This window comes from Gavialis gangeticus, unplaced genomic scaffold, assembly GCF_001723915.1.
Source record: "Gavialis gangeticus isolate Ggan-Ray unplaced genomic scaffold, GavGan_comp1, whole genome shotgun sequence".
NCBI classification, from domain to species: Eukaryota; Metazoa; Chordata; order Crocodylia; family Gavialidae; genus Gavialis; species Gavialis gangeticus.
This window is the reverse complement of record NW_017729034.1, coordinates 65164350-65186870: the sequence shown is the minus strand read 5'-3', so window position 1 is coordinate 65186870 and position 22521 is coordinate 65164350. Positions and strand designations below refer to the sequence as shown.

General features: G+C 40.7%; 1 protein-coding gene across 1 annotated transcript in view; it reads right to left on the bottom strand.

Moving 5' to 3' along the window:
- Positions 1-181: 181 nt before the first annotated feature.
- Positions 182-22521, bottom strand: part of PDE10A (phosphodiesterase 10A) — a 352143-nt gene continuing 329803 nt past the window's right edge. The window contains exons 20-22 of the mRNA XM_019527439.1: positions 16958-17038; positions 12901-12989; positions 182-4194 (exon numbers count right to left, since the gene is read on the bottom strand). Of these exons, the coding sequence (XP_019382984.1) occupies positions 4077-4194; positions 12901-12989; positions 16958-17038 (288 nt within the window). The 3' untranslated portion in view covers positions 182-4076. The remainder of the gene's footprint in view (positions 4195-12900; positions 12990-16957; positions 17039-22521) is intronic.

Below are 22521 nucleotides of genomic sequence, written 5' to 3'. Positions count from 1 at the left end.
TATATATATATATATAAAATCAACATTTTCAATTTACTAGATGTTGTAAGATTAAACGTTGTTACCTTGAAGTTCTTTCTTCTTGACAGAACCGCCCAACCTGAATTTTTAATATACATGAATCTACTCTACAAATCAGTTTGATCTGCTCTACAAACCGGTTAACTACTCATTTTTTGATTATTTTTTTTTTATAGAGCATACACCCGTATTACAATCGAGCACAGTTTTTGGTCAGCAAACAGAGAGGAAAAAAAAACCTGAAACAAAATTGACAAGTGCCTTTGCTACAGTAGGGTGTATTACCTAAAATCTGAACAGGACTATTCTTATAGCAATGTGTAGGAAGTCATTTCCTGTCCTCAGAATAAGTATCCTGTACCATTTCACAGAATGACAACTAGATCACAGTGTTTTTAGGCAAATGCTTTTCTTCCAGAGGGTCATAACAGTTTCAGCAGCTAACAACTTTGTTTTTCTTACAATGTTAATACTAAGTGGACTGAACAAAGTGATAAGGAGACTGGTGGATAACACCAACTGTTCTATTTTTAAGTTTCAAACACAGCAAAATATCCTATTACTACTGTGCCGTATGCAAACGTGTTATGCCACATGCCTCCTCATACCTATATTTTAGTATATATGCTTCACTAAACAAACCCATCATTTATTCTAATATAATCATTCTGAGAAACTACTATTTAAAATGTGATTGCACCATAGTGAATCATTATAGAAGAATATTAAACTCTCTAAAGAAAAATTTAGTTTAATTACACAAGCAACTGAGTTTGCATCAAAGTTTTCATAGGATGTACAACGAATCAGATAAGCTACCATGTTTAATATCAGCCCGTGCAGTCTAGTGTTCAAGGACTACATACGTTTTCTTTATTCATCCTGTACATTTCAGATAGTATTTCAAGATGCAACAAGATGCATATTGCTGAATATGCATCCTTCTCATCTTAGTTTCTTACACCTTCAGAAAAGAAACACTGTTTAAAATACGGCTTCAAATAGTCCCTTTTCTGTGGCTGGGTTTAGGAAGGAAAAGGTCATTAGAACTTTAACAAAAACAATGCTGCTTTGTGAGCAAAAGTACATGTAGTAGAAACTTCTAGAAAGAAAGATTTTTAGATATTCTCATTCATTTTGTGTGATTACATTTTTGAGGGATAACAAAAGGTGTGTCAAATGTTTAACTTTTCTATTTAAGAAGGGAGATCAAAAATTTTGAACAGCAAAACCCTCAGTGTGGACTACAGACAAACAATTCTAACTTCTCGGTTTTGGGATGTTCAGTTTTGAAGTTACTTCTACCAAAAACCTTAGATGCCTACTTCTGAACTCTCTAAGTTACAGGAGACATTGAATAATTGAAAAATTGGCTTATTATGACATTTTATGTTGTTGCTGTTGCCTAAACGATATGTAATCTTTGCAAGTTTTCATTCCTTTCCTATTGTCTTTCACCACAAAAACATGGGAACTGGTTTGCAAGCTGCAATGGAACTTGTATAATGAGAATATATTCTAAGCGGTTCAGAAAAATCAGTGGAAAGTAGTATATGAAGGCCTCATGCAAATAACTACTTTTTGTACATCCTAAATTTGTTAGGGGAAATATATTCTGTATCAGCAACAATACTATACATAAACATGTAAATATAGAGTGGTGATTTGATTGGGAAGGCATTTTAAATAACACCATGCTAACTAGTTTAGATTTGAGAATCAATGACTGGAAGTCAGCCTAAGACTTTTTATACACCTAAGTTACACATCAGAAACAGTGTGTAACTGAGAATATTTTTCAACACTGATAAGACCAGAAAACGGAAAAGTAGTAATAACAAATTCTCTTAAGCCAGATTTTCAGCTGAGTAGTTTTGGGGATTTGAATTCAAACCAGACTATGCTTGAAATCACCATCACCTTGGAAAGCTCCCATGTAAACTAGTAACTCTGGAGCGCCTCCAAAGTCCTTTGTTTTGTAGTTCCAAATGCTTTTTGATAAACCAGAACTGGTGAGAGAGAACTCAGAGGACGCATTGAGCATGATTTTGTTTGTTCCACTTTGATAAAACTGCACCCATATATTTTGTTTTCCCTTCTAAAAGCACTGACTGATAAGTTATAGAGCATTTTTGCATTTGGTAATGTCAATGCACTAAAACTGTCTGCATTTTTGGCGGCCTGTATGTTTTAAATCTCAATTCTGCAAAAAGACTTGCCATAGAAATCCCAAACCTAAACCCTCATCCTATATTTTAGGTACTGCAAAGGCATATATATATTTGATTATGCTAACCTTCGGTATAGACATATAAACATATACTGACATGTGCTCGACCATAACAGAAGGCAAAACTCTTTAGAGATCCAGGCATTTAAATTTAAGAACAAATAAGGTGCATGCTTGTCAGATTAATACAGTACAATAAACCAACAGAATGGAGAAAGAGATCCCAGATAGTCTTTAAATCGCCAATGATAATATTAGTTGTGTTTATACTACAGTAATGTTATCACAGAACCATGGCCAGACTGACATCACCTGGTAGCAGGTAAAAAGTTCTGTACTATACTGTAGTCAGGGTGATACAAACCAAAGAAATGCACTGTTTCCCACTGATGAGGTGTAGTAAAGTTAGCTAGGTCTAGGTTCAGCTTTTATTTTTAAGCCACCAAAGGAGAAATGCCATGTATTACAACTTCACTAATATCCAAAGGAATGTGCTGTCTTAAAAGCCTGATCCTGTAAACAGTTAGCCCTACACACTTAAAGTGAAGAGCATGCATATAGTTTGCAGAATCAGAGCCCTGAATCAGCACATACTGTTGTCCATGGTATATTTAGCTTCATGTTTTCCAAATCAGCTTAGTAGTTCTAAATCTGAACCTGAAAACGATGAATGGGGTGGGGGGAGGAAGGGTGAGGTAAAGGTTTCCTAAACTTTTGTTTTAAATGGTAGTAAGAAACATACAATACTAGCATGCAACACAAAAGCTAATCAGTACAAAACACTTTTGATTTATAGTGGTGGTACCACAGCCACGTCTGGCAGACTTGGCTCTTCTGACAATGCTCTGGTTTCCAGAAGAAAATGTACCTTTGGAAATTTCTCTCTAATACCTTCTAACATACAATTCACCTTGTAAACTACCAGTCACCAAGAAAAAAAAAAACAAGCACGGCCACTTGTCATACTAATAAATTAGGCAGGCAAAACTTCACTGCTTTGTTTAAACTTAGGCCAATTATTTTTGACAAAAAGGTCCAGTCTGAAATTATGCCTGCATCCATCTTGATTGGACTGGATCCAGTATTTCCATTGTTTAAATGGAGAAACTCTCCATCTTCGTAAGTCATTACAAAGAACCATAACATATAGTTAGTTCTTTTAATATTAAACTTGCATGTGATAAAACCATTGCTCTGTGATGCCTAATAAGAAAATATTTGGAGCCTTTATCCTGGATTTTCTTTTTTTCTACAGCAAAAAAAAAAAAAAAAAGACTGTATCCTCAATAATAGTTACAGTCCCAAGGTTTTTGGCTAGAGTTCAAACTGATTACAAGTAGATCACACATAAACATTCACAACAGCAATGTGTAAAATGTTCTATGTATAGCCAAGAACTCCCAAGTGACACTGGTGTTAAAGCCAGCCACAGTACAGTATAATAAAAGTACCATTGAAACCCTTACTAGAAAGATACATTTTAAAAGTACCCCCTAAGATTCCCCCCCCTTTAGTTTTAAATTAAGGCCTCAGGAACATAGCCCATTAAAAAAGGCCAGTCTCTTATATTCACAAGTCATAATCTTGCTCTGCTAGCCGATTCCAGAACAAGTGAGTCGTTAATCTTCTCTGTTCATAATGTGTCACCACTGCTGTAAGTCAGGAGACTGGCATACGGTCACCTAGCTGAGGTAACTCCTTGGGTATTACCTCTTAGGCAGGTTTGCTTCCTAGTTAGCATCTGCAGGTTTTTTTTTCCTTCAAATAAAAAAACCCCAACAAATAAAGAGATGCTTTTAGGGTGAAAGCACTCGGTCACTGATGTTTAGTCATCAATCTTCACAGGAAGTGAATCCGAGGTTTCAGGGGCAAGTGACTGGGAAGGAATCCATATAAAAGCTTCCTCTCCTCGTGTCACTTTCTCCCATTGACTGAGATTTTCCCTGGAGATGGGGAAGAAAGGAAAAAATATTAATAAATGGAGTCATTTTGTAAGACTTCCTTCTGTATTACACCTTCGGAAATAGTGTTACACAGTAGGTAAACACTGGTCCATACTGAATCTTGTATCAACAGTGCACTATTTCATCTTGTTTTTTTTCAGGTGCCTTCAACCTAGGTATGGTCGTGAATATTGGCCATGTGTACTGGCTATCAGCAAGACCATGAAGCTACCAAATTTGCCACAGAATTTATCCTTTGCTTCTGGCCTGGACTACAGAAGCTGTTTCCATAAAAAAAAAAAATTCCCATCCCTCACAGATAACTTTAAAAATATGAACCAATGGACCAACACCTGCTGAAGTCAGTGAATAACTGAAAACATAGGTCTTCAGAGATGTGACCTGTCCCATATCTAGACTTGGCAGGATTCAATTTTTATTGACAAACATTGATAAACATCAATTTCACCTGACACTCAAAGATAGATGGAAAAATATTTCCATCAGTAATCACTGAAATTTAAATAAAGGATACATAAAAAAATAATATGGGATGGAGGTAAGGAAATCCAGGGCGGGGGGGTGTGCTGCATGTACGCACACACACATACACTTACACAGAGCAGCCACTGCAGGAGGTGGGGGCCATGCAAGTAAGGTTGTGTTGCAGGAGCTGGGGGCCCAGGAGCCCAGCACCACTGGCACCTAGCTCATATTGTCCAGGTCCCAGCAAGGGCAAGGGCTGAACTCCTTCTGGCCCAGCCTAGGCCAGGCTCTACGGGAGTTTGGCCCCTACTCAGGCTAGGACCTGGGCAGGCACTTGCCTCCTAGGCTGCTACCTGCCTTGCCCCTCCAACCCTGCTTCCCAGTGCAGCCTTACTGGCACAGCCCCCAGCTCCTGCAATAGTGTGTGTATGCACGTGTGCATGTGTGTGTCAAGCTCCCGCAGGGCTCTGTGGTGCTGTTCTGAATTCCAGGATGTACTGCTTTATTGATGAGGATAGATACTTTCTGCTTGTATAAAGGTATGATTTATCCATTTATGGATATTTGTTTTTTTATATTACCAAACTGTCTGCCCTAATTTTGCACAATCTGGAAAATTTAAATTAATAAAAATCAAAATAAATGCTTAAAAATAAAGATCAATTTAGCTCTCAAAATAATAATAGTAAAAAATCAAGTTCTACCAAGCCTCACTTAGGTCTCTATAGATTGATGCAACAGCATAGTTTGGCTTTTTTTGAAGTTGCCAGAGAATTCTCAATTTTTTGCCACGGAGCTTGCTTCTTTGGAAACCACAACAAGCTACAGTTCCTTATAAAAATTTCTGCTTTAGGGCAGTGTAACAATACAATTCTGCTGCCAGAGTAGCGCATGTTACCTTTCAGACACCTATGTTTTTGTATAAATCCATCTCCTTCAAAAAGAAGACTGTTCAAACAACAGTTATGTTTATGTCTGTAATCCCCACCCTGCCTTGAAGCATAGGGTATTCATTACCATATCATATGGGCCTATTCTTTTAAGTCATAAAAATGTCAAACAGCAGAAGCTGAAAAAAATATGGAGCCAGATTCCCACCAGGTGCAAACTGGCATCGCTCCAGTGGCCTAAATGGGGCAGTGCTGATTTACAATAGTCGATGATCTGGCCCATGATGTTTACATATGGCTAAAATCTGCCATTTGGTTTTTAAATGGTATGCGAGAGAGAGAGACAGAGAGAGAGAGAGAGAGAGTCCAACTATTTCTGTTAACTCTGTCAAATCTAGTATTTAGTTACTCTTGCTGTCACATAGATATGGGCAGTAAATGAAGAGAATTACAAGCTTATCGAGGCCTTATGCAATCATATCAGATCTAAGTGGTGTAGCAAGGCTCTCATAGCTTATGTGACAAAGCTTCACTGAAATACTTGGTAAAATGCAACCAAATCAACAAGATGTCCTAGTTCTAAGTTGGGAGTGCAGGGAGCAGGTAGTAACACCATTTGGGAGAAGCAAATGAAGCCTAGCAAGGATGGCTTGAGTCACCTAGAACTCATAAAAAACAGAGCTTCACACTTGCTAGGAGTGCCAGGATGGAAGCTGTGGTCTCCTGTAGCTCTCTATCTTCTCCCTCCACTTTAAGCCTCTCCATAATGCTGCCTCATTCTCTGCCCATATAGTTCTAGTCCTGCAGAAATTAAGTGATGGGCGGATGAGGTGAGAAGCTGAAAGCTGGCAGGAAAATTGGATATAACTGAATATAACTGATATAAAACAATTTGGGTGTTATCTTGGCCACAGGAAAATGAAGGTATGTTCCACAGTCCTTTTCAGGATCAGAAAACCATGTTTTCTATGGACCCAGTTCATCATATCTGACAAATATAGGAGGTACCAGACAACCAATCAACAGTGGAAGAAGAGGCATATGGTACAAATCTGGAAAGATACCAAGGGTTGTAGGAATAATACAATAGAAGCCACTACTCCCAATTCACTTGCCATCTGTAAACAGGAAGACATCTCAGGGAGCCTCCCAATGGGGTCAAATCATCATTTGCTTAAGCCAAACTGATAGAAAGCTGTTAGAAAATTTTGTTTGAATTTAGACAAATCACTGCTTCCCCTTTTATCCCTCAAATAGGTATATTATCCCAGATGTGACCGTTCTGGTGTGACTAACAGATATGCAGTCCAGAACTCACTAGTGAAAGTGATTCCACACTAATACGTAAGTTGTGTCTTTGACCTGAACACATTAAAAAAAAAATTCTTTAAACTCAGTAACAAACTAAATTTATCGTAGGCAAAAGGTTATCAAAATGCAAAAGGGGAATAAAACATTAGAAAAAAACAACTTCTAGAACAGTGGTGCTCAACTTTTTTGGCTAGCGGGCCAGATAGGCAGTGCCCCATCAATCTGTAGGCTGGAGCTACTCTGTGTTCTCAATCTGACACCTGGGTGGTCACAGTATGACCCCATCCAGCCTGGCCTCAACCTAGCCCCATAGCAGGCAGCCTCAGCGTGGCTCTGCGGAGGGGGAAAGGGAGAGGTGAAGGGGGCTTGACCCACTGCACACGACTCAGGGTTTGGGATTTGGCAGCAAGGGAGGGGTGGCTGTATTAATTGCCACCACTTCCCTGCTGCCAAATTTCCAACCCATGGGAAGCCTCACAGTCCAAAGATGGCTCTGTGGACCATATCTGGCCTGAAGGCTGGAGGTTCAGCATCCTTCTTCTACATTGGAGACAGGACTGACTACACATTGTTAAAGGTGCAGAAGGTATAATTCATTTGCTTGTCCACTCACTAGCAAAGTGTTGGCTCATAGATGTTTGGAATAAATGTCTACAGGCTCTCCAAGTAAAAAACTTGATACTAACATGAGGTCCTTGCTATTTCTTAGGATTATAGGAAAGCAGGGCTGGAAGGACCCAAATGGCATCATTCTATTCAGCCACCTCCTCAAGGCAGGATGATCATCCTTGACTAAACCACCCAAATCAAACATCTATCTAAACAGCTGTTCAAAATTTCCAGGGATGGAGATTCCACAACTTCTCTTGGAAGCCTGTTCCAGTGCTTGACCACCCTTATAGTCAGGAAATTCTTCCTAAGTTCCAACCTAAATTTCATCTGCTGCAGCTTGAGGCCATTGCTCCTTCCCCTAACTGTCCTCTGTGGTCACAGAGAAAAGTCTATCTCCATCCTCTTTGTAATCACCAATCAGGTACTTGAAGACTGCCATTGAATCCCCACTCAATCTTCTCTTCTCCAGACTAAACAATCCTAGTTCTTTCAGCCTTTCCTCTTAAGTTACATGTCGCAGGTCTCTAATTATTTTCTCCGTTAGACTCTTTCCAATCTGTTCACATCTTTCTTAAAGTGTAAGGTCCAAAACTGGACACAGTATGCCAGGTGAGGACCCACCTGTGCTGAAGAGAGCAGAAAAACTGCTTCCCTTGATTTGCAAGAGACACCTCTGTTAATATTTCTGTTGGTATTAATTTGCAGCATGCGTTTCATTCCAAAGAACTCAAGGAGACAGCATCTTAAATGCTGTATTCCAGAAACTAATATACATTATTAGTTTAATAGTGATATCAAAATAATTCATTTAGCACCTGGAACAGCAACAAATGGAAATGAGATTGTAATGTGAAAGTCATTTGCCACTTTAGAGCCAAATGAGGCACAGGTCTAGTTATCTGATGAGCCCTGGGGAAACTCAAAACCTGCAGGGCAAGCTACATAATTTTGACAGTCAGAGAGGACCATGTTACTGAGCTATGAAATCTCTTATCAGTGTCCTCCTATTCTGAGCACAGAGCTCAAAGTTTACTGTTCAGCTTCCCCAGTTACAATTTAGGAGCTCTGCTGCTGCTGGAGCTTCACTCATGCAGTGCCTAAGCTCAGGATCACAGAATTGGTGGTTCCTTCCAATGGATGACTGCAGTTTGTGAGGAGACCGTTCCATCTTGATGAAACCCTAAAATTTGCTCCATATAGAGTTTAGAAATTTAGTATAACCACGGTCTAAATGTGGGGACTGTATGGGACCTAGAAGTAATGAGTGTGACTTAACCAGTGCTTGGATGACTGAGTAGTTAACAAGGGCTATTCCCAAATCAGTGATTAAGGCAAGGTAGCTTTTAGCAATAAAACTAGTGTATCTTAAATTAAGCATGACTGCTGAGGCAGACAACACCTAGATAGTCGATACAAAGTCACCTGACTATTGTTGATTCACACAATACATACTGGTTCAGAGAAAACAAATTCTTCAAAAGATGTTTGCATTTACTCTGCAAGGTTCTATGCTTGACGATCAGAGATGCAGGGCACCACTAATTCCCCATGAGTAGACACGCAGGGGTAGATCTACACTGCAGAAAAAGCCTTGCCTGGATTCCAGTACCGGCCTGGAGCAGGGCAGTGGGTGCAGCTCCAGTTCTGGCCCTAACCCAGGCCAAAGCCCAAAGCTGGAGCTGCAGTTGCCAACTGCCCTGGACTGGGGCCAAAGCTGCAGCCACCACTGTGTTTCCTGGCCAGGGCTGGGGCTAGGGCCAGAACTACCAGTGCTGCTGCTGCATGGTAGAGCCAGGGCCTGAACCACCATGGCTGCCTGGCTGTGGCCAGGGCTGGAGTTGCCACTTAACCGGGGCTGGGGCCACCATGTGCTCTGTGATCCCGAGCCACAGCAGCTGCAAAGGGTAAGCAGCAGCAGTGTGGAGGGAGATATGCGCTGTCAGGGGGATCAAGTGGTGGGGAGGACAAGCTTCAGGGGTACAGGCATTGGCAGGGTGCAAGTGGAGCGAGCAAGGCACAGGAGGAACAAGGGGCAGGAGTTATGCTATCACAAAAAGCAAACGTTAGGAATTATTAAAAAAAGATCTGTAAACAAAACAGAAAGAACCATTATGCCCCTTCATAAATACACAGTACATCCACACTTTGAATACTGTGCCCAATTTGGGTCCCACACCTCAAGAACTAAAGGAAGTTCACAGAAGGGCAACAAGGATGATCACTGGTATGGAACGGCTTCCATGTGAGGAGAGACTGGACGAGGCTAGGCCTATTCAGTTTAGAAGAGAGATGCTTGTGGGGGAGGGGGCAAGGTAAGGGTTTACAAAATATGAAATGATGAAGAGAAAGTAAATAGAGATTTATTACTTACTCTCTCTCATAATACAAGAGCCATGAGAAAACCTTGGTCATACCTGTTTGCTCTCTCTTTCAGTATCCACTCTCTGCCACTGTGTGACACAAGATACTGGGGCAAGATGGACCTATGGTCTGACTCAGTAAGTAGTATTTCTTATTTCGCTTGCACCCCAAACCCAGCCCCTGCCAACTGCACCCCACTCACTGCTTTCCCTGCTGCAGTGATGGAAGGAACAAATTTGAGATGACCCTCCAGTAGTTAGATTCTATGCAAGAAAATTAATTAGAATAAATTTAGAATATTCTATGTAAATAATCTAAATTATTGGGGGCGGGGGGGGGCAGTTGTCTAAAATTCAAAGTAATCTTGGGTTGGGTAAATATGGTAGTTATAAGACTAATCTATGACCAACTAACCTCTTACTACTCTTGGATAACTAGATCACCAAGTTTCTTTAGTCTTTCATTACATGGCAGGTTTTCTGGACCTCAGGTCATTTTTTTAGCTCTTTTCTGAAGTTTACAGTTTGTAGCATCCTTTATTAAATGTGGACTCTAGAAAGTAGTATTCATATGTTAGTAATGGTTTAACTAATTCCATATCGGAAAATAATATCACATCCCTACTCATGTTTGATATTCCTCTCTCTGCCTCTACTTGCAAGGGTCACATCAACTTTCTTGGCTATGGCACTGTATTGAGAGTCTGTTTTCAACTAATTATTAGCCAAGACCCCAAAATAAATTTCTGAATCACTATTTTCCAGGGTACAGTCCTCCATTTGGGTAATATAACTTGCATGCTTTCTCTCTTGGATGTGTGATCTTGCACATGGCTTTAAGTACTGCCGTATTGCAGATATAGCATGACAACCACTTGAGATGGCTGATTTTTTAATGACAATCACTTTAGTAATAACATTCTGAAAGTATGTCGTCTTACTGAATCTATAAAGTTGCCAGACTGCCAGCTCCAGAGACACATGACTTGAGCTCCATTTGAACTGGCAGCCCAGTCGCAATGTTTTATTTTTTCTTTTATTTAAACAAACCTGCTGAGCAATTCTCCAAAAGGTCTGGCCTTTTGTTTCTGGCATTAGGAAATGAGTCTGAAGCCTCCAGTCCCAAAGGGATTGTGACATAAGGTCCCACTGAGAGAAACTCAGCACAATAATGAAAACTATGTTTAAGGAGATAGGACCATCTGGAACAGGCAGAAGTAGGGCTGAGTCCCAGAATTACATCTGGGTCACTGATGATCTCACATGGATATGTATAAAAGGCAAGAATGAAGAGAGGTCAGATTTCTCATTATGCTTGCCAGTTCCAGAAGCAGGTAGGAAGGAATAGAATGAGAACAGATTAGCCTGGAAAGGCTGAGAATAAGAAGGTGCAGACAGAAGTGCAGCTCCCCACTTAAACTGAGAACGCTTTTCAGGAAGTGGCCTCAATCTAACAATCCCCAGGATCAAACAGAAGTTCACTCTTGGTTCCAGGGGAAGGGGGTTCTAGCTGCTGGCTGCAGTCTGTTTCCCCGAGCAATGGCCCCTCCTTCCTCCCAGCCTGCCTCTGTTTTCAGAATGGGAAGGGGGAAAAGGGAGAAGAGGGAGCTCATTTTAGGGGTTCCCCAGTCAGCACTGAAAACATGCTGAACCCAGCTCGGGCGCCGGGAGGCAATGCAAGCACAAGTTACAGATGATGGTGTTTTGGAATGTCTTCATCTGACCCCTTCATGCAACAAGGGTTCAGATGTTCACCTGATCAGCCATTTTTGAAGCAATCTGTAGCCATGCACTTAGACCACTTTGGTTGTCAAATAGGTTAAAAACTGTCACTTCTGTCTGCACCCAGAGTTCTGTGGAGGCAGAGAGCACGAGAGGGAGTGAAAGCGAGTAAGCGAGTGCATGCTAGAACACATTAGTGAGTAAGTGAGTCTGTTGAGTGTCAGGGATAGCCCTATTACAACCAGGTCCACAGTAGTAGCAAAATGTGTAATCTCACAAAGAATCTAAATAAAGTGGATTTCTTTTTGTCACTTTATAGAGCTCTTGTAACCAGAAGAGAAAATCCTAGTGGTTCAAAGACCTGGAAAATGAGGACAGCTTATGAGCTGGCTTACTATACAAGAGGAAGAAACTTCTGTTTAGCTAGATTCAGGGACCTAACAGGCAGAAAAAGAATACAAGAAAGATGAGGTGACAATAGAAGTGTAGGGAAAAAACTACATTAATTCCTTAGTGTCGTGAATATATCTGGTTGGAATATTTTAACAAAATGTTTTTCTTTTTTGTTGGTGGAGAGCACTAATTTGCTGGATCCAAAATCTTGTGTGGAACTGTATTGGTTTCAATGAGACTTTTGGTGGGAAAGTCCTTTTGGGTCCAGGATGGACTTTCTGGTCAAAATGAGAGAGGAAGCAAACGCACAAAAAACATAACCACCCCAGAACACCCAACAAGGAACTTGTTTTTGCTGGAGAAGACACAGAAACAAATTCTGCCCAACTTGAAACAGGGAGTTGAACCTGTATCTTCTGCATCCCAAATGAGAACACTTATTACCATATTATTGACTATTTTTGGGTAATTCTTTTTTCTTCCTGCTTTGACATAGAAGGTTTTGAAAGGTCTTGCTTTCTCCTATCGCAGAACAAAAATCAAATGCCAAAACTTCAACATATTTTGAGAAGCAGAATTCTTGTTTTCCAGCCAGCACTGTGAGAGTAAAGCGGAAGTAGCCAGAGTGAACCCGAGTTGCACTGGGCTAGATGAAAGTCGTTAACTAGGGACATGTAACCACTGAACCTGTTTACCTCTAGGTACTTTTCTCCTCAAACACATTTTAATGAGCTGCCTCTGTGGACCTTTGTTAGCTTACCCTAGCTACCAGTTACTCTGGAGAGATGAAAACATTTGCACGAGAAGAATATTTATGTTTGTCTGCATTCAATATTTGAAATTTGGTGCCTTTATTTCCAGGCATATGCACAGTGGGTATGCAGTCTCTCAGTCAAGATGTAGGCTGTGCAAAAACAGATGCTGCAACTCACCTGCAGGCTCGTAGTAGTGGCCCAGTAGGAGGGAAGATCTGTGTGAGAGTGGTGTAACATGGGATGGCTACCGCATTATAGAACCCAATCTGTGAAAAACAGCAGGAAAAATGTTGAATGGAGCCAAATTATGACACTGAAAATTAATAGGAAATATGCCCCTAATTTGTCTACTGCATTATTTACTTAGTATTTACCATGAGGATTTGTACTTCTGTATACCGCTGTAGTATTCAAGTACCCTCAGTGTAAAGTCAGTAGTAATAATTAAGTCCATAGGGGTCTTCAAGGAATTTCTGGAATGCTTCCCTTTTCAATGGCTCATTTATACTATGGCTCTTACCGTAGCTACTAATGCCATAGCTGAACTTAGTGTTAGCAACAATCAGAAGTTTCGCAAATACAGGCAGTGAGGAGGAGCCAAATTCAGCCCTAATTAAAATGCCCACAGTGTCTCATGTATTCATCACTGTGCACTTCAAAATGGTGGTGGGGCACTTTAACTAAAGCTGGCTTGATGAGCTTTAATGCCGCCATTTAAAAATGGAGGAATGCTGAAAACACATGATGGTGAGGCTGCTGGAGTGTTCTAATTAGATTAATTAATTGCTTGACTGGCTAGATTAATCAACTCTGCTTCAACATTTTCTAATGCCATGTTGGAGCTGGCATCCCAGCTTGTTGTCACTAAACAACAAGTGGAATCTCAGTTAGTTAGTTTAAGTGCAACAGAAGTACAACACAGACAAAGGTACTTTTGAAATGACACTTTTCCAAAGGCATTTTGGAAAACACCTAAAACTCCTCAAACACTTAGGTGCTTTAGAAAATGTTTCTTTGCACTTTTTCAGACTTTAATGAGCATCATGGTGAAGCCATAATTAGTGTTGAAACTGGTTTTTTTAACTTGCCCAGAGTAATTTTTTTTAAAAGCAAATCACTTTGTTTCAGTTGTAGCTGAATAAGGCTACACATGTAACTGAAAATTAGATTTCTGAGAAACGTTCCAATACTCTGGAGCATGTGGACTGTTCTTGCTAGTTAGCTACAATATTTTGGTGATCATGAATCTTTTATATAGATCTTCAAAATGTACGTTTGCACAAGTGAATAAATCCTATCCAGAGGAATGTGAATGGCATCTTGAGCAAGAGCTTTGATTCTTCCTGCACCCAGTGCTTAGCTATTTGCTGGCCAATGGACCAAGAAGCATAACCCAAGTACAGGGCTTCTGTTGCAGTGACCATGGATTCAATGCTTAAGGGAAGGGGTAAAAAAAAAGCAAAGGATTCCAGTTCTCAGACCAGAGACTGTCACTGGTCAGGGAACTGCAATGAGTAGTTTCTGCAAGGGATGCAGACTGGGCAAAGTATCTGAATGAGAGGAAGGGAGAGGTATAGCACATTGTTATACTAAGGGAACTAAAACAGAAAAAATATTTCCAGATTCTTCTGTCCCCAAAAGCATACTTCTAAATGTCATTATTGGTTGATTAAGGTTTTAAAGCCACATTTTAGATCTTTATACCAATATAGGCTCCCGAGTTCCTTTTGTTTTACCTTAAAAGCACTGACATTAACTGTCATTGGCTTTTACGGAACTATGCCAAATTATTAGCTAAGGCTATTTTTATAGAACTGCAACACTGTAAAATCTTACCACTTTGCCAGAACACTGCTGTAATACATGAGAAATAATGCAACTAAAAATAGATATTTTGAGAGTCTCTTTTCTCTAATTTCCTTACCTACTTTTCTACTAGAAATACAAATGGTAATGGGCAGAACACAGAGAGAGCACGGCAGAAAGAGACTGGCAATAATTATAGCTGAATTTGTAGAGAAAATAACAAGTTTTAAACAGAAATATACTGGGGTGAACGATCTTTCACCCCATCAAAAACTCTATACAAATGTTAGGTAAAGTAGATATACTTTACTATGGTGTACCTCTCAAGATGTCTAAACCAACCGTAATATGAGGAAAAATAAAAAAAAATAAAAATCCAGGAAAATTGCTCCAGCTTTCTCTTTGGTTAACAACCTCATAATAAATGTAAGAATTTTATAAAGCCATTGCTGTTTCTTTGTCAGTCATGAAATTAGAAGGGTGATAAATATGTTAATAGGAAATTGAAATCCCCATCTACAGTTGTCTTCTAAATTATTAATCTATTACAAAATCTTCTTGCAACATTTTTCATATTATGTTATATTTTCCACTTTGCCTCAAATACTATACTCTTTTACAGTAAATATAATGCCCGGTGATATTTACATGCTTAAAATCAAATTTTTCAAAGGGCCGCTAAAATGAGCAAGTAGCTTATATATGTGTGGGTATATGCATGGGATATGTACACACAAATATAAAATGCATCAGGTAGCTGGCTAGTTTTGATACGCAAATAGCTGGATCCTTGACTTTTTTTTAGCTGTTCATATTTGTATGTGTAAAGCCAAGTTTAATGAGCAAGTCAGATAATTGTGCTAGCTCAGGATACAGTGGGACATAAGCTTTTTTACAGATGCATATTACAGGCCCTTTGAAATCTATTCCTATACCCTGGACAGTTCATTCAGTAACCCAGGTTTTGAATTTCCAAATCCAGTATCTATAGGTATTTAAAATTCTAACAGAGATGCATCAGCCCAACATTTCATATCATTTAAAATCACAGAACCATGAGGTTCCCTGCTGTTTACTTCTTTCCATCCCCAAAACTGACCATTCATACTTACTCTTTGTTTTCTATCCTTAAGCCAATTCCAAATCTTTGAGTAGACCTTCCATGACTATCTAACGTCATTAAGAGCCTTTGATGGGGGACCTTGCCAAAGGCTTTTTTGGAAGTCCAGATATAGAATAGAATTAACAGAATTTATAGAATTTACCTCATTTTACAGATAGTCTCAGAAATGTTGAGCATTTTGTTAAAGGTCTTAGAGTGAGTCAATAGTTAAAATCAGGATTTGAGCCCAGGTATCCCGATTCTTAGTCCTTTACTTGATTAAATGTACTGTTCCTTCCCTCCTACTGAAATAAATTGAGATGCATCTTCAACTCTGAAGCACCTAGCACATACAAGAAACTACAAACTGGGTTCTTAGATAAACTATAAAGTTCCAATTTAAGACATTCTATTGACCTACTAGACAACTATCCCTAATTCAATCCATTGCTGTTATCCTGTTCCTTTTTTAAAGGAAAAATATTTAAGGCAGTCTTCAAATGACATATGAATTAATTTATGAGTTGAAGTTTCATCAGAAATTAAATGCTTGATAATTTTCCAGATACATTACATTTATCACTCTCTCTCCATCCATTCATTTTATATTTTTCTTTAAAAAAAAGTCAGTGATATTTATCTTTTAAACAATTCATTCCTATTGCAAATAGGTCTTCCAACTTCCAGAATTTGAGGTATTTTTCTTTAAAAATTTCTTCATTATTTACTTATAAAATAAAGCAGGTATATGGAAGAAAAGAATGCTTATGTTCCCTATTCAAATAAGAATATACAAAGCAACAATTATCTAACCACGAAACTACAATTTTTCAGAAGTTGCAACTTCGCAGACTTTGTATTACTCTAGGGCATTATCAATAGGAGGAAGACTATAAAAGAATGATAGAAAAATCCCAAATAACAGTATTCCGAATACAAGAATACCTAGAGGCACTACACTAGCAACATTTAATCCGAAGATGATCTCTACATTTCTTGTACAAATCAGATTTGTGATTTCACCAACGAGGTATTCTTCTTATAAGTCATTCACAAATTCAGCCCTAACTACAAGTAGTAGAACAGTGACATAAAAGATGTGAAATCATGAAATAGTGTGCTCTTGTCCTTCCAGTCATGTCCGTGAGGAGGAAAGTGCTATGCTTTTCATGCAAAGTGTGATTGTCAGCATGACAAAAGTCCTAACGGTCATAAAAATATCACATTTCACTAAAAAATTACATATCATAACTTCTACCAAAATATTAAATATGTACATTCTGCAAAACATTAAGAAACATTTCAGTTCAGGCAGGTAATTCATACTTGGCCCTGAGGGACTTCATCCTTCTTGTCTCTGTCCATCATGGGTATAGGCTGAATACCTATCTTCTTCATTTCATCACCCTGAAAAGAAAGTAAGAAGAATGGAGAGAACAGGGTCAAACATTCCCTGAATACCTGAAGACATCCCAGAAAAAAAGTCATGCCTGAAATCAAAATGTGCTTCTGATTTATACTGTATTTTAACCCAACGCAGGTCTGTCCAACTGGCAGTCCATGGCCTGCAAGGGGTTAAATTACAACCCTCTCCCACCAAGCTCCTGCCTGGTCACTGCTCTCCCATCACTCTGGCTGCAACAACAGGAGGAGTCTCTGGGCTCCTCCTCCCTCCTCTAGCTACTGCTCCCTGCCCCCACTCCAGAGTGCTGGGCAGTACAGCAGCATGGGGAGGTGAGGGTGAGCCTGGGGTCCAAGGTGCAGGGGGCGGGGGGGGGGTTGCAGGTGCACAGAGCAGCAGGGTGAGGGAATGGGTCACAGGCACGCAGTATGGCGGGGGCAAGCGGAGGTCTGCTGCCATGTTGTGCACTGGGAAAGGATCACGGATACAGTGCGGCAGTGGGAAGGTGCATCTGTGGGGAGTGTGTCCAGGGGGAGGCAGGGTTGAGGGGTTGGCTTGCCCTGGTGTGGTCTGCAGGGCAGGCAGTCACCACTGCTGCTGCCTGTCAAGTGTGTGGCCTCCAGCTGCTTGGAAGTTGGACAGTCTTGTTTTAACTTAGATATCTAGAATTAAGCATGCCACATAATAACATAAGACAGAATCTCAGAAAACTGTAACAAGGGAGTCTATTTACAACATGAAATACTCAAATGATAATGCAACCAGCCACTGAGGGAAATTAAGTGTACACTGGAGTTGTGATATACTTTTATTTGTTTTTGATTAGGCTATCCATGATTAAAGTCCTTGTATAAATATAAAGGACAAGGCACTGATAAATAATTTCCAGTTCTTCCTACAATCATTTACATCTTTCTAAAAATCTATTACCTATGTAATGCCTCATAATATAATTATCCATCTTACCAAACCACCCCCTAGCCCCCCTTAATCCACCAGTTCAGTAAAAAACTAAGACAAATATATTAGTTTTGCTACATGCCCTAAGTGCCAAGGAACCCAGTTTCTTTGTGATTAAAGAGGAGTAGTAACTTTCAAGGTATAGGTCTCCACATAGACAGTGCCTGTTAAGCCACTTCCTCCTCTTTCAATACATGGAGTGTTAGCCAATGTTCTTGCAGTATCATATGGGGAAAGAGGCAGTACTTGTGGTAGGCAAAACTCACTATTTCTAGGCCAAAAACATCACCCTAAATTCTACCCAGGACCAAGGAAAAGCCCATGCATACTGCTGATTGAGCACAGCTGCAATATCGTCAGGCATAACCACCACTTAATATGCATGGAGCCATTTTCTGGACTGGCTTCAAGATGCTCAATGGCCTTATGACATTACAGCATGTATAGGACATTGCAGAAATTTAATTTCAGGGTAAAAGAAACATGTACAGACATCCGGAAACAGCAGGGGTGACCTTACACTGCACACCTGAGTAAGATACACTAGGGAAGCAATCTCAGCATAGGTGTTAATACAACCTGTCGTTGCCTGCCTCCTAGTCTCAAAAAAAGAAAATAACTGGAAGATCAGGTGCAGCTGTGCTGCTACTGCAACCACAACCCAATGTCTGGTGGACTCTGCTCTCTTTTATTACAGATGTGTGCAATCCTCCCTTGTCAGAGACCCCCAGCATAACACAGGCTACCTCCTGGAGACGTCAGATCTCTGAGGGACAGAAAAATGAAAAAGCTCACTCCAAATATTCTGTGTTTATAAGCTTACATAAGCTTAAATAGCTTATACATAAACACAATTCTGAAGCAGTGTATAATAGGATACTCCACAAATAAAAGTGAGTGCAGAGTGCAATTATGAATATTGGCTTCTTCCTTGGCAATGACCTTGTGATACAGCCAAAAGATGACAGACTTTAAACTATAACATTTTTACATTCAAAAAACCTATCTGGGCCGCATGACTGAATTGTACTTATCTTGGACTTTGGGCATGTGTGATTTGATTTAGGGGGGCAGCAGAGCTTGTAATCCCAGTGTACTTAGTCAGCACAGCTGATACAAACTTCGAAAGGGTCTAGAAACAAAGTTCTTTGATAAAGAAGTAGCTGGCTCCAAGTCCTAAGGAACAATACAGAGAGGCCACCTAATTCATAAAATGTATTAATGAGATTGAATAACTGAAGGCAAAAGGGTGGCACAAAACACTCTGATACATGAAAGATCAGCTGATTAGGTGAAACATAGAGCTATGCAATCTCTTTGTCCACAAGCATTAATTATGTTCAGAAAGGAAATGAAGTCAGACAATTATGACAACCAATGTTTTGCTGTAGGGGCTGGCAAGATAATGTCTTCTAAGAGCCTGAACTCAGGAAATTCCTCACTTAGTTGAACCAGAGGCAGAGAATGAAGGGTCAAATCTATTACGATAACATCAAGGGCTGCCTATAGACATATGCATTTGTAGTTTAATTAGAACAGGAATGAGTTGCCTCACCATCGCATGTATTAACACCCCCCCCGGCCCCATTTCAAAATGGCCCTGGGTGCACTTTAACTAAATGTCATTGAATGAGCTTTAGTTAAAACACCCCTATGACAATTTTGAAATGTGGCTTAGTACACATGATAGTGAGCTGTTTTAATTAGAGCAGCTGCCTGGGAACCACTCTAATTAAAATGCCCCCCACTCCACCTCTGAGCATGTATATAGGCAGCCTAAGGGCTTTGTTACACCTTACACTGTAAGCCACACAAATGTAAATCAGCTTAGTGTTGTTCGGCTTAGTGCAACAATCACACCTTAAGGCAAAAAACCATCTCCGACTGTCCTTCACCTGCATACCTGTGATTTGCCACTAGAGGCTTGGTAAGCAGGGGCAAGAATAGGATCTAGGGGCAGGATTAGGAGCCCCCTAAATCTGAGACATTTTCAGTCTGAGGAATAAAAGCTGGTTCAAGAATCCCAAGGTGATGCCAGGACTCAATGCGCACAGGGGCTGGGGCTCCTGTGGCTAGCAGGGGTTGCTGGCTGTCGGGGAGGACCACATGGGAAGTACCAAGGCTGTCAGGCACTCCAGGGCTATGGCACTCATTCTGCCCAGCAAGAGCAGTGAGTCAGTATGGGTGGCAGTAGAAGCCACGGCACTCTAGGGCCGTGATGCTCGTTCTGCATGATGTGCTGGACCAGCTTGCTGCTTCCACTGGGCAAAGCAAGCATCACGGTTTTTCTGAGGACAAAATCAGTCATTGGAAAAAATACATCTCCAGACTCTGACATCCTGTCAAATTATTCTCTTCTGAGGCTATGTACAGACATTTGGGGGGGCAGTGGAGAGGAAAGGGGGTGGGGGTTAGAGGGAGGTTAAATTGCCTTCAAAATGGCCACCTGATGTAAGGTAAGTCAAGATGGGGAGGACTGGGGGGAGTTGGAGGAGAAATCAGGGGTCCATGGGGGGATGGGGATGAGGGGTAAGCAGAATCCACAGGGGATTAGGGAAATGGGGTCCAGGTGCAAACCAAGGAGATGAGGGAGGGGGCATGATCCACAGGAGGGATTGGGGGGAGCAGGTGCGATCCGCAGGGGGTTGCTAGGGTTCCGGAGGCTTTGGCAGGATCAGCAGGGTTTGCAGAGTCCGTAGTGGGGCTGGGGGAGACTAGGGGCTATTTTTAGCCCCGTCTCCCCCCAGTAAACCTACATCCCCATCCCTCCTCCTGCCCCCCACCCAGGACTTACTTCCTTGGCTCCCAGCAGTGGCAAACACTGATAAAATAACACCTGGAGCAGCCTGCAGGATGGAGATTCAAGGTGGGGCTGGTCTGCTCTGTGGTGGAGGGGGATGGACGAGGGGCTATGGGGCTAAAAATAGCCAAGTGCTGGGTGGGAGGGGTGGGTAGGAGAAGTCCAGCCCTGGAACTGAGGTCAACGGCTGAGCTTTCCCAGCCCTGGGTGGCACAGGTAACTGTACTGAAGTTCAGTGAACCGGTCTAACCTAGAAAGATTAAGTTTGAGTGTACATCAAGCCAGGTCCATCTTCGACCAGGTTTTGCCATTTTTAGACTAGTCTATGTGCATGGAATTTCTGTACTGTTATGGGTTTAGATTGATTTCCAATCACTGAGACCAGGTCTAAGTGAAATGTCCACACTCAGATGAACTAACTTAGATTGGGTGGCCACTTTTAATACTATTTAACCTCCCTCGACCCCCACTAATGTCTGCACTTAGCCTGAAAGGGGGTCCAGTAAAAATATAACTGCAGTATTCTATGGTTATTTGCCAATTATTTGCAATGAAAATATACTCCATTTATAAGTAACATGATGTGTGTGGCCCTCTAACCGCACCCCCACTTCCACCCTCAATGGCCACTACAACAAACCCATTCTGGAATTAGACAGTCACATAAAGACTGCCCTTCTAGCACATCCTCACCTATTGAAAATACCTGGCAGACAAATTCTATACTTAATTCCAGCTTATTACTGGTAAGAATAAAAGAACCCTCATAGTCTTCCCTAAACTAAGTGTCTATAGATGGTAATTGGGAAAAAATGCTCTTCACTTGTAAACAAAGCAAATTAGACAAGTAATTACTGAGACATAATAAACATGGAACTCCAAAATAAGGTCTGCTAAAAAGTCATTTTAGAGAGCTGACTTTTTAAATAGTGACTGCTGTGTTAGATTACTAAATTTTAGTAACTTTATCAATTTAACAAAGTTTGTGGTTGTTAAAAATAATACAATTGCTCAGAAACGTAATCCACAATTAATTTTGAAAATAAAACAAAACCAAAACCAAACCCCAAACAAATCATGCCCAATCTGAATTCTATAACCAACAATTCAGGAAACAAACAAAATATCCTTAAGACAAAATGCTGCAGTATTTTGTGGGTCTGAATCTCAACTCACATGTATAAAATCGGCAGTAATTCCACTGAAGTCAACAGACTTATACTTGACACGCACTAGAAAACAACCAGTCCCTACAGACTGCATACACTACACCAATTCAGAAAATACAACAATCTTCTGAAACCGGAGAGCTGTAGGACAGCTATACTTGTAAGTTTTCAGTCCATAGTTTCATAGATTTCATAGACATTAGGGCTGGAAGGGACCTCAGAAGATCATCGAGTCCAGTCCCCCGCCCAAAGGGCAGCAAGTCAGCTGGGGTGATAGGATCCCAGCAAGATAAGCATCCAATTTGCTCTTGAAGGTGTTCAATGAAGGTGCTTGAACCACCTCTGATGGCAGGCTGTTCCAGACCTTGGAGGCTCGGACAGTAAAGAAATTCTTCCTTATGTTCAGCCTGAAACGGTCTTGTAGCAGTTTATGACCGTTCGACCTCGTCATCCCTTGGAGCACTCTGGTGAGCAAACGTTCCCCCAGATACTGGTGGTCACCCCTGATAAGCTTGTAGGTGGCCATCAGATCACCCCTGAGCCTGCGCTTTTCCAGGCT